The sequence below is a fragment of the Felis catus genome, chromosome E3, assembly GCF_018350175.1.
Source record: "Felis catus isolate Fca126 chromosome E3, F.catus_Fca126_mat1.0, whole genome shotgun sequence".
In the NCBI taxonomy this organism is placed as follows: domain Eukaryota; kingdom Metazoa; phylum Chordata; class Mammalia; order Carnivora; family Felidae; genus Felis; species Felis catus.
In genome coordinates, this window is record NC_058383.1 from 40,653,082 (window position 1) to 40,666,015 (window position 12,934).

Below are 12,934 nucleotides of genomic sequence, written 5' to 3' on the forward strand. Positions count from 1 at the left end.
AGGAGCGGGGCGGAGGCGGGGCTGCGCGCGCAGGCCGGGCGGGGCCGAGCCAGCGCCGTGGCCTCGGGCGCTCACCATTGGCCGGCACGCCCGCCTGTCTGCGACGAGGGCGGGGAGAGCGCCGGGCTGAGCAGACGCGCCGGAGTCGAAGCGGAGGTCTCGGGCGCTCACCATTGGCCCGCACGGCCGCCCGTCCGGGGCGTGCGCGGGGCGTGGGCGGGGCGTGGGCAGGGCTGCGCGCTCCGGTAGGTCCCGTGAGGCGCGGCTGCGGGGTCGCTGGGCCGCCAGGTGCGGGGACGTAGTGCTGGAGCCGGCGCTCGGCAGCTGCCTCGCGGGCCGGGGCGGCGCGGCTAAGCTGCAGGTCGGTCCGAAGTAGGGGCGGAGCAGGCTGCGGGAAGGGCTCCCAGAACCCGTAGGCCGGTGCCCATCAGACGCGGGGGTCGGGGGCTGCCGGGGAGGATTGTATCTGCTTCGGGGCAGGGGCGGGGGGGTGAGGGCGGAGATGGCCGCCCTCGCTGGGCGCCACGGCCGCCGGGGGGGGGGTGGTGGGGGGTGTCCGGCAGCTCCTCTCTTGGCCCCTCCCCTCTCGGCAAGCGGCTCCTGTCGCGCGTTGGAGGACTGCCCCGGAGGGGTCCGCGGGGGTGGGCTGAGGCGCGAGACTGCTTCTTCCGGGCTCTGCGTTTGGGTCGGACAACCCCACAGTCAGAGCTGAGAAGTGAGAGTAGAAAGGGATCTAGTGCGTGCGGACGCCGCGTCAGTAGCTTCACGCCGGGGACCCTGGAGAACAGGGATGTACACGCGAATTGCGCAGGACGCTGACGTGCGCTGTACTTCCCGTGGACCCCCGTGCGTTGCAGGCGCCAGCATGGAAGCAGGCCCAGTAGAGAGCCTGTCGGTGGTGTACCAGAGCCAGGATTTCCTGGTGGTGAACAAGCACTGGGACCTGCGCATCGACAGTAGGATGTGGCGTGAGACCCCCACCCTCCAGAAGCAGCTGCGCCTCCGCTTCCCCGAGTTAGCGGACCCTGACACCTACTATGGGTTCAGGTGTGCAGAGGCCAGGCACTGGTGGCCCCCAGCGGCCTCTGCGGGAGGGAAGTGGCCACCCCCAGTCTAGCCACCCCTGATCCGCTGCCCCATGCCAGGTTCTGCCACCAGTTGGACTTCTCCACCAGCGGGGCCCTCTGTGTGGCCTTGAACAAGGCTGCAGCGGGCAGCGCTTACAAGTGCTTCAAGGAGCGCCGTGTCACCAAGGCTTACTTGGCTCTGGTAAGGCCTGACCAGTCTCCTAGGCAGGGGGTTCCCCAGAAGTGGTGGGTGGCCCCAAGAGCAGCTCGTGACCCTCTGCCTGGCAGGTACGGGGACACGTCCAGGAGAGCCGGATGACCATCAATTATGCCATCGGCAGGAACAGCACAGAGGGTCGGGCTCACACCATGTGCATCGAGGGTACACAGGGTACGCAGGCCAGGGGAGTGGGGTCTGTCAGGGGGACATCCCTGGGGACCAGTGGGAGGGGGAGGGTCATCCAGTGAGGAGCCTCAGCGGGCAGGGCCCGTGGAGACAGGTGAGCTGGGCTGGAGTGGATCGGGCCCTAGGCTGGTCCAGCCAACCTTCACGCCCTGTCCTCCTCCTCACAGGCTGTGAGAACCCAAAGCCAAGTGTCACCGAGCTGGTGGTCTTGGAACACGGGCTGTACGCGGGCGACCCCGTCTCCAAAGTGCTGTTGCAGCCCCTCACGGGTACGTCTGGGGGCGGGGACCAGGAAGCCGTCCAGGCCCCTTTGCTGTCTGTTAACGATGTCCCTCGCGCCCCTGGCGCGGTCGATGTCTGGCACCCACGTCTCTTCACACAAGGTGCTGCGGTGTCCCTTCTGTTACGCGTGAGATGAAACGGTGGCACAGGGGCAGAGTGGCCTGCCTGGGGCCATTCCACTATCTCAGCCCCACACGGGGTCTTGCTCCTGGACGTGAGGGCCTCTGGAAGGCCGGCAGGAGTTCTCCAGCGTGCCTGGCCCTGACCCTCCCGGCAGCGACTCTTGGAGTCGACCGCTTCTCTAAATCCCGATGTTCTCGTTTGTACCAGGAAACAGAGAGGTCTGCCGTTTTCAAGGGTTTCGTGGGGCTTCTAGACAGCGACAGGACAGGGCTGGGGCGATGTGGGGGGAGGGGAGGGGAGGGGCACGGGATGCCCTTCCCACCCTACCTGTTCCCTCGGCACCCCCACAGGCCGGACGCACCAACTGCGCGTGCACTGCAGCGCCCTCAGTCACCCCGTCGTGGGGGACCTGACCTACGGGCAGGCGTCGGGCCGGGAAGACCAGCCCTTCCGCATGATGCTGCACGCGTTTTACCTGCGCATCCCCACCCACACCGAGTGTGTGGAGGCCTGCACGCCAGATCCCTTCGTGCCCACGCTCGATGCCTGCTGGAGCCCCCACACCCTGGTGCGGTCACTGGACCAGCTCGTCCAGGTCCTGAGAGCTGCTCCCGACCCTGAGCCTGCGGAAGGGAGCCCCGGACCTTGCAGCACTCCCACACCCTCCACCAGGCCCCCTGAGACAGAGGCACAGCGGGCGTCGTGCCTGCAGTGGCTGTCAGAGTGGACACTGGAGCCTGACAACTAAGGGCACCACGGTGGGTGGGAGCGCCAGCTGGGACCACTAGGGGTGGGGGCTTCAGGGGAGAACCCTAGGCCCGTCCCAAGTCGGGGGTGTCCCTGTGTGCGGCGCCCCTGCGGACAGGGACCGAATCCCCTGGCTGTGGCAGCTAGACCTGGAGAGGGGCCGCAAGGCCAGCAGGGGGAGCCAGGCCGCCACGATTCTGGAGGATGAGGCCTTCCTCCAAGACCCTCTCCCCCAGGGGAAACCAAGGCCTGCCTTCCCGGCTCCAAAGCTTCATCCCTCGTGGCTTGTTTTTGTAAATTTGCCCAAGGTCTCCCTGCAAGAGGCAGAGGCAAGAGCTGAGACAGCCTCAGGTTGGATCCCTCTGGGGCCCCCAGCCCGGGCCTCAGAGCACCTGGTCCTCACCGTTCTCAGAGGTCCTGTGTTGGTCAGCCTAGCCGGGCTGGGCCTCCCCTCTTGCAGACCCTGACCCATCCTGCCCGTGATACTGCCTTGTGCCTTTGCTTCTACCAGACTCTGCCCGTGGGCCCCCTCCTACCCAGATGGCTTGTGGGGAGGGTCTGAGCCACGCCTCTCGACCCTCTCACAATGCCTAGGCAGCCAGCAGTCCCGGATTTGGGCTTGGGAGTGAGGACGACCAGCCCCCATCCCCGGTAACACAGCCCCATCAGCCTCCTTGCAGCTGAGCGTCAGGGACTCAATAAATACTCAGTGACTGACCCCATGAGCAATCGTGAATCTGTCCGACGTTGGGTATTTGGGGGTCCCGGATCCCTGCCCTCTTCCCTGCATGGGGCAGACCTCTGCCCTAGGCCCCCCAGCAGGACCCAGGATGGACCTCATGGTCCCGGCTACTGACCTGTCCTCCCCCACCGTGCAGTGAGCACCCCACAGCCCTAGTGTGAGGGCCGGGCTCTGGGTAGAGGACCGAAACTGGGTCAGTCCTGTTCCTGGAGATCCCCATTTCTGGCCAAAAACATTGCAGCATCCATCTGTTCTCACCAGTTCTTCCTAGAGCTGTGGTCTCCACATCCGCCTTAGGGCCCTTCACCGTCTCAGAGGGCCAGCCAGTCTCCAGGGTCGGGGAGAGCAGGAGGCCGGTGTGACCAGCCGCAGGACACTTGTCTGGACGCACTGGCCTGGGGGGGCCCAAGGGCTGGGCCTACAGAACCAACAACAGAGAAGTCAGAGGGCTGGGTATACCTCGTAGTCCCTAAGGAAGGCATGAGGGTAAGGCAGGAGTAGGCACTATCCTGGGGAATGTTCTCTGTGTGCTGCTGCTCCCCGTAAAAGACCTCCTTGGTGCCTTGAATCCCCCCGGGATCCAGAAAGCCACCCACAGGCCAGGTCTGGACCTTGCTTCCTACGGGTAGGCTGGGAGGTTGTCTCCCACCACCCCGTGGGCCTCTAGGCTGAGACTGCAGAAGCCAGACACGGGCGCACATGGCCTGTCTGTCCCCCCCCCATGCCCTGGCCGTGGGTGGGCAGGGTTGAAGGGTGTGGGAATGGTGCAGGTGCCCCTGGGCAAAGGGGAAAAGGAGAGCTTCCTTAGCAAGAGTGGCGGGACAGGCACTGCTGGTGGGGCCAGAGCATGGGCAGGTCCCCACTGGGGAGCTGCGTGTGCTGGTGGGGCCCAGCCCCCAGCCATGTGGAAGGGCAGCTGGACTTCGGTTAGGCCTGTCCACACCAGGGGAGGGGGGAGCTGTCTTCAGCCGGTCCCTCTAGCTGTTGGCACCTTAGGCCCTGGGTCAACACGCCTGCTTGGCGGTGAGGCTGGCTCTCGGGGCACGTGTGGCTCTCCTTGTGGTGCTGATGACAGTAGTTCAGTGGCTGACCCAGCACCGTGGGGTTCCAGGCCCCCGTATCCCCCGGGCCCTGCCCCCCTCAGCTGGGGATAAGCTTCCACGGCACCTCCCACTCTACCTCAGGGGACCCATCCCGGGCCCCAGAGCATGTGCACCACAGCTTTTTGCCATTGAGGACACCTGCCTGCTGCCTTCATCCCCTCCCGGCCTCACAGCACGCACACTTACGGACACACACGCTCACGGGGCAGAAAGTGCCGCATGCGTGGCTGAACCCAGGTGCCACACGATCCACGTGTGCCTGATGTCCCTGTGGGGAACACATCTATCATTCACATAGTTGTGGCCGCCCCCAGGCACACGCGTGTGCACAAAGACACCAGCACACACGACAGCTGCAGACACGCACGTGTACGAATACACACGTGACCCCCAGGGCACAGACACATTCCCCAGTGGGCAGGGGTGTGCGTTGGGCGGCTGCCAACCGTGAGCTCAGTCTGTCGCTCCGCCGGGGCCGGAGGGCAGGTGTCTGCTGTGCTCAAGGTCCCCCGGGGCGGACACGGCACCGTCACTTGGCACAGCCCTGGTCTCTCCCCTGCACATCTGCCTGGTAGGCATCGCTGCAGGACTGGGTGGCCAGGCAGGCAGGGTGTCAGGCGAGGCATGGAGCCGAGCAGGGACACAGGCGCCCACCCCCTGCACCAGCCCTGTGCCCCAGGGCTCAGCTGCAGGGTCTGACACACTCCGTGGGCTGGGGTCCCTAGTGGCTGGAGCACCCGTCACCTGGCTTATACTCCCCTGCATTGGACAGCCACCCCCGGGCGCGGGAGCAGCCTCCCTCTACAGCAGAAGGTCTCCGAGCCCAGGTGAGAAGTGACGGCTGGGGCAGGGCCACCCGAACCTCAGGGCGCAGGCTGGGAGTCAGTGTCATCGTGGCTCTGGGTGGGGAGCTGAGCCCCTCTGAGCTAATGCTTTGCTCCCTGCAGAGGACAGTAACACCCTGGGTGGAGCGCAATCTAGAAGCCCACAAGCGCCAACACCCTCAGGACCTCCATCTGCAGGCTGGCCAGGGCTGTTCCGGGGCTGTGGTGGGGGTTGTGGCCGGAGGCAAGGTCTGGCTGGGCCTCCAGGTCTCCCTGGAGGAGAAGAGCTTTCTAGGCCACCCAGGTGTGGGCACAGGTTAGGGAACCCCTGAAGCTTCAACCCCCAGCTCCGTGCGGGGGACTTACTGGGACCACCGCTCCTGCCCTGCAGCTGTGTGGAGATCTGTTTATCGGAGACACCAGAGCCTGCAGGTGCCATGACCCTGACCTGCTATAAGGAAGGTCCCAGGGTTAGGGCCGGCCCCCTTCTGCCACTCCCTTTGGTTCCGCGGAGCTATTGTTTGTGGGGCTGTTACCCTCCCCAAAGACAGACACACTTGTGGGGCAGCCATCCTGTGTGACCCCAGACTGCAATGTCCTCTCTGTGCCCGGGCCGAGGAGGGCAGGGGACGGTGATGGCGTGGGCCTCATCACGTCCTATCTCCTCTCCAGCTTGTCCTGAACCCACCGCCCGTGACCCCACACCTTCCTGCACAGCCATGGGCCTAAGAGCAGGTGAGACTGCCCCCCCTCACAAAGGGGCACCGTGGACCCTCCGGGGGTGGTTCCCACGGCCGGCTCCTCTCAGGTGGCAGGACCATCTGTGGTCATAGGGACACAGGGAGCCCTGGGCAGACCCTTGACGGATGCCCCCACCAGGCAGGCACAGCCCTGCCGGGGGGGGGGGGTGTCAGCCGCTCATGGCCCATTCTGTTCCAGGTGCCCAGGTGAGCCCAGGCCTCGCCCTCCTCATGTGGCTCACCGCCCACTGCTCTTGTCCCCAGGCCCAGGGCTTCTCCCAGGGAGGGCTGGACGCCAGCAGGGCTGACCTGTGGGCCAGGTGAGTGCCAGCCCCTCCTGCAGTTCCAACCTACAGGTCACATCCTGGCAGCTGATCCCCTAGCAGGCGGTGGGGGGGGGGGGGGAGGAAGGTGTGGCTCCAGGGGCTGCACCTGACGGCCCAGGCGAGGCTGAGGCAGGGCTGCCCCCAGCACTCACCGACCTTGCCCCAAGGTGGCCCAGATCACCCAGTGTCCTGCATCATGTCCCAACCACACCAGAGTGGCCAAGAGTGGGTCCCCCAGGTTGTCGCAGCTGGGACTGGGGCCGCTGAACCCCTCACCTCTCGCACTGCTCTCCCGGCCAGAGTCCTCTCGGTTTCTTCCCCTGCCCCGAGGCTTGGCTGCTCTCTCAGGTCCCAAGCACTGTTCAGAGGGCTCATGCATGGGCTCAGCCACCCTTCCCTTCCCTGGGAGTCAGAGACCTCTCGTGGACCATCAATCACTGACCAATCAGTGTGCTGATTAGGCAGGGCTGGAGACCCAGGCTGAAGTCCCGTGAGATGCCCTCCCCACACACGGATTTTAGTAGACGCACAGCCTGCGGAGCACTCAGCTAGGAACCAGCCTGGCCGTGGTGACACCGCAGATGCCCGGACCACATCTGCTCCAAACACTCAGCTGTTGCTGGGGCCGGGGAGCTCACTCGAACTCGGAGCCCCCTGGGACGGGGCCTCGGGCGGGAGCACAGACCCAGAGTCCAGGCCGGGGCCATACTGAAGCCCTGCTCATCGCCTGGAGCCCGGGGCCAACTACGTGCCACAGGGGCACAAGTGCGTGCCGAGCGGAGCCGCGGTCTTGCCTGCGCCCAGGCGCCACCAGCCACCCTTCCTGTGTCTCAGCCCCTGGGTGTTGGGGAGCTGACCTCCCTCCTGTGCACTGCAGTCCGGGCTACACCGCCCCCCCCCACTCACCGCCTGCCTCCTTTCTGCCCAGTGCCAACGCCTCCCTCCTGCACAGCTTCTGGTGCCAGCCGGCCAGCCAGCTGCCCCGGGACCAGCTCTCCGCTCTCATCAGGGCCATGGCGACTCGCCGGGTCCTCCTCAGAGCCTGGCAGGTGAATGGCTGTGGCGGATGGGTGCAGGCTGGGGTGCTGACGGCAGGGGTGTCCCCAGCGCAGGACACGGGCCAGCGGGGGGCCTGCGGGGCCGGGTGGGGGCTAGCTCACGGTGGGGGAGCACTGGGGCCCTGCGGGAGACACCGCCAGCGTCACCACCGCCTGAGGGGTGTCGCTTCAGTAAACCCCTATGCGACAGGGGGTCTGGCCCTCCAGAGGTTGGGCTTTCCCTCCCCTGAGTGATTCTCTGCTGCTGCCCACTTTGGATCATTTCTAGGGCCTTCTCCACCAATTACCTGCAGACCCCCTGCCTTCTGTTCTTGTGTTCGGGTGAGGGCTTATCCGCCAGGCCTGCGCTGGCCGCTCCTCCCTCCATCTGTCACGCAGCGTCCCCCTTTGGGACGGGTTCTGGGCCCTGGGCAGATCCCCCAGCCTGCTGGCCTCTCCCTGCGACCCACCACTGATCCAAGCATTGCCCGTCCCTGAGTTTAAAGAAACGGAAGGATGAAAAGCTACCATTTTGTCTCTTTATAATATTGGTATGAAATTAGTACTGAACCTAGAACGACCTCAAAGTGAGTCAAGCAACACAAGAAACCCAGGCAGGCGGCCCTGAGATAAATGCCTCTGAGTCACCGTAGTGCAGGGGGGCCCAGGGTGGGGAGGACTCTCGGGCTGGCCTTGACACATCCCGAGAGCGGCTGAGACGGGAAGACGACGTGATGTCCAGGTGAGGCGGGGTCCAGGCAGGCAGGGAAGGGGCCGCCCTGAGGGAGAGGGTGACGTGGCAGAGAGAAGGGGGCCGGGGGAGCCCCGGGCTGGGCGAGAGAGTGACCCATCACCGCCCTGCCCAGCTCAGCTGCCTGGCCAACCTGGCCACGCTGCACGGCCTCCAGGACGACTTTGAGCTCCACCCGCCGGACCTGCTGCTTTTCTACAAGTGAGTGCCCGCTCTCGGCCCGAAACCCGGGCGGCACAGGCTGAGCGTGCCTCCTTTGGAGTCCCGGGGACCCCAGCTCCCCAGGGATATCCGGGCCGCCCCAGAGCACCGTTGGCCGGTCCCCACCCTCCCGACAGCCCCCCAACCCTCCCGCAGCCTGACGCAGGTGAGGGAAGCCGACTGCCGGGCCTTCACCCACCGTGCCGCCCAGGGGGACACGGAGCTGCTGGCCAACCTGCCGGACCAGAGGGCCGCCCTGCAGCGTGTGGCCTTGGCCTGCCTGGTAGGCACCGCGGGCGGGCCCCGGGCGGGCCGGGTGGACCGGAAGTGGGGCCAGGCTCACGCTGACCTGCCGTCCCGTAGGGAGGACCCCGCTTGCGGCTCAGCGCCTCTGACCTGCTGCTCCTCGGGGTCCTGGTGTGCGACATGGACGCGTCCAGCATCGTGGCCGCGGACCCCCGTGTGCTGCAGAATCTGCAGCGCTGCCATCGGCTGACCGCCCCCCAGCAAGCCGCCCTCAACACGCTGCTGGCCAGTGGGGGGACCACGCTTGGGTAGGCAGGGCCGGAACTCTCTGCCCAGGCCTCCCCCCCCCCCGGAGGAGACCGCCAGTGTGTACCGCTCTGCCGACTTTCGACCTCTCGCCCCGGCTCACAGCCCCACTGACCCCGCAGCCTGGGACACACCGGCTTAGGGGTGCTGCCCCCACCCTCCGAACCCCACGGTCCCCTGCCCCCACACCCGGAGTGGGAGAGTCTCTCCTGAGCAGGGTGTCCCCCCGCAGGGCAGGCCCCAGAAAGTGGGTGCTCGGAGAGGGACAGGCAGCCTCCAGGCCCCAGGGCTGTGCTCCCAACCCTGACACAGTGCCCCCCTTCCCACATGCCAGGCCTCCGGGTTCCTGGAACCTAGAGGGGCTGCGGGCTCTGGGACCCCTGGCCACCTACATCAGCTCCAGCCTGTGGATGCAGGTGCAGCAGGTAGGGTGCTCTGGAGTGGGGGGTTGTCCAGCTGGCTGTGGACAAGGGGAGGGGCGTCCGGCCGGCCTTCCACCAGCCACTCCGCTGGGGACTGGTGTCCCCAGTCCCTCCCTGCCCCAGGGTTTCCATCCGTGGGGCGGGAGGAGGAACCAGGGGCCCCTGCCAGCCCCTGGCCAGGGTATGGAGTCTGTATGCCCGCTCTGCCAGGCTGTGGGCCTGGACTTCTTCGGCAGCACGGTGGCCACATACCGAGCTGGGCGGCTTAGTCAGCAGGACGCCAGGCGCTTCGTCACTGGCTTTCTGAAGGCCAAGGCTGAGTCGGTGTCCTCTCGGCCCAAGCGGGGCACAGGTCAGTGTGGCCACTGTGGCCCGGGGATGCTCTGTCTCCTCCGCTTTGGGCTCCTAACCCTAGGGCGGGCTCACCCAACATGTGGCATGCTGGCCTGGGCGTGGCCTAGGGGTCTGCATCCAGCTGAGGGGTGCGGGGGGGGGGGGGGGGTGGAGGGGTGTCGGGGTTCGTTAGAGCCCAGTGGAGCTGAACTGTAAGGTCGGGCCTGGGTTGGGAGTCGAGGTCAAACTCAATCTGGTCTGGACACAGTTTTCTTGGCTAGAGGTCAAGCTTGGGGAGAGAGTCAAGGGCGGGCCAAATTCAGGAGTGAGGTGGGTGGGGCCCCAGGTCAGCACAGGTCAGCTCAAAACCCCCAACCCACCCCCAGCCACAGGGAGACCCTGCCTCCGCGGGGACATCACGGCGGCCACGCTGCGCGACGACCTCTTTCTGGTGCACTATGACTGCGTGCAGCTGGAGTCCTGCCTGGGGAGCCGCGTGCTCAAAGCCAACCTGGACCCCCTGCTGCAGCACCCGCTGCCGGCCGAGTGCCAGCGCGTCGTCAAGGCCAAGCTGGCTCGGGTGCGCCGCGGACCAGCTGCGGGAAGAGGTGGGCGGGCGCCGGGCGGTGTGGCCTGACCCCCCCACCCCCACCCCAGGTCTACCCGCGCGGGGTCCCCGAGGAGCAGCTGCCGCTCATCGCCTCGCTGGTCTACCTCTACTCCCGCTCCGAGATCGGCCAGTGGAACGTCACGTCCAGAGACACCGTCGTGGCCCTGCTGGCCTCAGATGTGGCCCTGGAGAACCAGACTGAGGTGAGGGCGGTGCGGGGGGCGTGGGGGTGGGGGGCGCCGACCCCGGCCCCGCTGACCCGGCCTCGCCTCCAGGCTGTGCTACAGAAGTACCTGGACCACAACGGCACCCTCACCGGCGCCCTGCTCGTGGCCATCGGGGGCTCCCGCCTCTGCTGGATGAGCGCCAGGCAGATCCAGGCCATCAGGCCCTCGGAGTTCCGGTGAGCCGGCCCAGTGACCGCCCCCTCACCGCCCCTCAGCCAAGGAGGGTGGGGCTCGGCCAGGCCACCTAAGGCTGTTAGTTTTCTACGGCTGCACAACAGAGTGCCATTAACCCAGCCGTTTGAGACCTCTGGCTGTCTGGAGACCGGAAGTCTGAGATCAAGGCGTCACAGGACCAGCTGCCTCTGAGGCCTGCAGGGGACGTTCCTGCTTCTGGGGCTGCCCGAACCCCTTGGCCTTCCCGGGCTGGCGGACGCCTCGCCCCGGCCTCGGCCTCCGTGGTCACGCGGCCTCGCACTCGGTCTGCGTACAGATCTCCTTCTTGCATCCAGTTGTTAGACCTTGGGCCACGCTAATCAGCGTGGGGTCATGTTAGAATAGACCTACAGAGAGCGACCACGACTCCGTTTTCAAACGAGACCACCTTCTGAGGCTGGGGCAGGTGCGAGTTTGGGGAGGGACGCTATTAGGCACAGTACAGAGGGCGAGAGGAAAGCTGTGGAGGGGAGCGGCCAGGAGCGTGAGGGGCTCCCGGCCTGCCCAGCAGCCTCCTCCTCCCCCAGGCTGGCCGGGGCCCTGGATATCTCCTCCTGCCCTCAGAGCCGGAAAGACGTGCTCTACGCCAAGGCCCGCGAGGCCTTCGGCAGCACCAGGACCACGGCTGCCTATTACCGCTTCATGCGTCCTTACCTTGGTGAGACCCTGCCCTGTGTGCAGCAGCCCGTCCCCAGAAGCCCGCCGCCCCTCTCCCCTCACCACTGCCCGGCCCCCAGGAGGTGCCCCCGTGGAGGAGCTGCGGCATCTGGTCCAGGCGAACGTCTCCATGGACATCGACACGTTCACCAATCTGAACCCCCGTGTGCTGCAGGTGGGCCCTGGGGGCTGCCCGCCCAGGGTAGGCCCGAGCGCCCCAAAGTCAAAGGGATGCAGACCGCGTGAACCCCAGCTCACTGCTGCCAGGCCTCACCCCTGTGCTCACTCCTCAGTCAAGCACTGCCCTGCCAGGTCTGCCCTTGGCCCCAAAGCTGGCCTCTGCGGGACCCTCCGGACCTCCCCCCCACGGCCCCCTCCCTTCCCTCGCAGAGCCTGAGTGTCGGCAATGTGACGACACTGCTGGGCCAGAACGTGGGGGACCTACAGAAGGCACGGAGCCACCCGACCATCAGCTCTTGGCTGCGCAGCCTCAACAGGTCGGCCCTTGGCGAGCTGGGCCTAGACACGGACCCTGCCGGCCTCAGCGGCCCAGGCCGCTCCACCACCGTCACCCCCAACACCGTGCCCCGGGGGTCCTACCCAGCCCCCACGTCAGGCCTCCCCAGGCACAGCGCCCCCGCCTCTGGTATGCTCCCAACCCGCCCTCGCCTCTGGTGGGCCTTCCGCACCCGGCCCGGTCGGTCTGCCCAGCGTCTCTGTGGACCCCCAACCTCACACTCTGTCAGCCACTCTGTTTGTCTCCCTGGGTGGCATCTGGGTGACACCGGCCTCACTCTTCACTGGTGGCTGAGTTATTGGAGGACAAAATCCCCTCCTCCAAAACCTGCTGAATGCCAGAAAGTGGGGGGTGGGGTGGGGGGGAGAAGCTGTGCCATCCCTACCCAGGGCCCAGGACAGCAGCCTACATGGCCTTCCCCAGCTGCAGGGACGGTGTGAGCCTTGAGGGGGTGCCCAGGCCCGGGAGGCGGCGGGACAGCCCAGGGGCGGCTCCCAGCTGGGACTGATGGGTGCTCCCTCCATGTTCTGCCTACAGGCAGCCCACCAGCCCATCTGGGGTACCTGCCACTCTCTGTGGCCCTGCCCTCTGGCCTCCTGTGGCTGCTGTACTGGGGCACCCCAGGGCTCAGCCAGGACTGCTCCTGGGACACCCGCACTATGGCCTCTGAAGACGGCGCCGCCCCAGCACCACGAGCAGGGAAACGGGGGCTGGTAGCTGGGGTCCACCATGTCCGGCATTCTAGGGGCCCGCAGGGCTGGTCCCCACCCACATCCAGCTCCCAGGACACGGAGCTGGAATGAGGATCTGGGCCCACCCCGAGGCCAGCCCTGAAGAGTTGACGGAGACGCTGTCCCAGCCCTCTGGTCTCCCTCAGATGCTGCTGGGAGGGGGCATCCCTGAGGGATTCGAATAAAAGACAAGGTGACCTTCCGGCCTGTGTCCCTTTGTTCTGAGCCCGAGGAGGGGCAGAGACCTTCTCAGCCGGGAACGGACTTCTGTGCCGTCGTCTTCCGGCCGTGTCTCCAGACGCCACCCTGAGTGTTGGCCTGGA

The 12,934-nt window shown here is 66.5% G+C and overlaps 2 protein-coding genes and 1 long non-coding RNA gene across 12 annotated transcripts; 2 read left to right on the forward strand and 1 right to left on the reverse strand.

Annotated features, from left to right (window-relative positions):
* Positions 1–223: 223 nt before the first annotated feature.
* On the forward strand, positions 224–3,343 carry RPUSD1 (RNA pseudouridine synthase domain containing 1). Of its 2 annotated transcripts, XM_023246619.2 has the most exons (6): positions 224–361; positions 858–1,047; positions 1,146–1,269; positions 1,356–1,458; positions 1,641–1,742; positions 2,229–3,343. In XM_023246619.2, the coding sequence occupies exons 2-6, from the start codon at positions 866–868 to the stop codon at positions 2,624–2,626; spliced, it is 909 nt and encodes a 302-aa protein (XP_023102387.1). In that variant the 5' UTR covers positions 224–361; positions 858–865; the 3' UTR covers positions 2,627–3,343. The 2 variants fall into 2 exon arrangements, with proteins under 2 accessions (XP_023102387.1, XP_023102388.1); XM_023246620.2 differs by lacking the exon at positions 858–1,047 and having other exon boundaries at positions 226–361.
* Positions 3,344–3,357: 14 nt separating this feature from the next.
* On the reverse strand, positions 3,358–4,777 carry LOC109495370. Its single transcript, XR_002738893.2, has 2 exons — positions 4,657–4,777; positions 3,358–3,785 (listed from the first exon to the last, which is right to left on the reverse strand). It is a non-coding gene; the product is annotated as an uncharacterized LOC109495370 (long non-coding RNA).
* Positions 4,778–6,199: 1,422 nt separating this feature from the next.
* On the forward strand, positions 6,200–12,813 carry LOC101091073 (mesothelin-like protein). 9 transcript variants are annotated; one of them, XM_045047996.1, is made up of 14 exons: positions 6,200–6,354; positions 7,289–7,409; positions 8,264–8,349; positions 8,506–8,632; positions 8,713–8,903; positions 9,236–9,326; positions 9,534–9,675; positions 10,043–10,236; positions 10,314–10,469; positions 10,542–10,669; positions 11,234–11,364; positions 11,444–11,538; positions 11,754–12,009; positions 12,418–12,813. In XM_045047996.1, the coding sequence occupies exons 1-14, from the start codon at positions 6,215–6,217 to the stop codon at positions 12,681–12,683; spliced, it is 2,124 nt and encodes a 707-aa protein (XP_044903931.1). In that variant the 5' UTR covers positions 6,200–6,214; the 3' UTR covers positions 12,684–12,813. The 9 variants fall into 9 exon arrangements, with proteins under 9 accessions (XP_044903931.1, XP_044903926.1, XP_044903925.1 ...); XM_045047991.1 differs by having other exon boundaries at positions 11,271–11,538; XM_045047990.1 differs by having other exon boundaries at positions 9,236–9,675; positions 11,271–11,538.
* The last annotated feature ends 121 nt before the right edge of the window (positions 12,814–12,934 follow it).

Bases quoted from the DNA above. Each gene is read 5' to 3' on its own strand.
- RPUSD1 (XM_023246619.2), top strand. From the start codon at position 866: ATGGAAGCAGGCCCAGTAGAGAGCCTGTCGGTGGTGTACCAGAGCCAG. The intron at 1,048-1,145 runs GTGTGCAGAGGC...GCCCCATGCCAG, and splicing joins GACACCTACTATGGGTTCAG to GTTCTGCCACCAGTTGGACT. The intron at 1,743-2,228 runs GTACGTCTGGGG...GCACCCCCACAG, and splicing joins GCTGTTGCAGCCCCTCACGG to GCCGGACGCACCAACTGCGC.
- LOC101091073 (XM_045047990.1), top strand. From the start codon at position 6,215: ATGGCCCATTCTGTTCCAGGTGCCCAGGTGAGCCCAGGCCTCGCCCTC. The intron at 7,410-8,263 runs GTGAATGGCTGT...CGCCCTGCCCAG, and splicing joins TCCTCCTCAGAGCCTGGCAG to CTCAGCTGCCTGGCCAACCT. The intron at 9,676-10,042 runs GTCAGTGTGGCC...ACCCACCCCCAG, and splicing joins TCGGCCCAAGCGGGGCACAG to CCACAGGGAGACCCTGCCTC.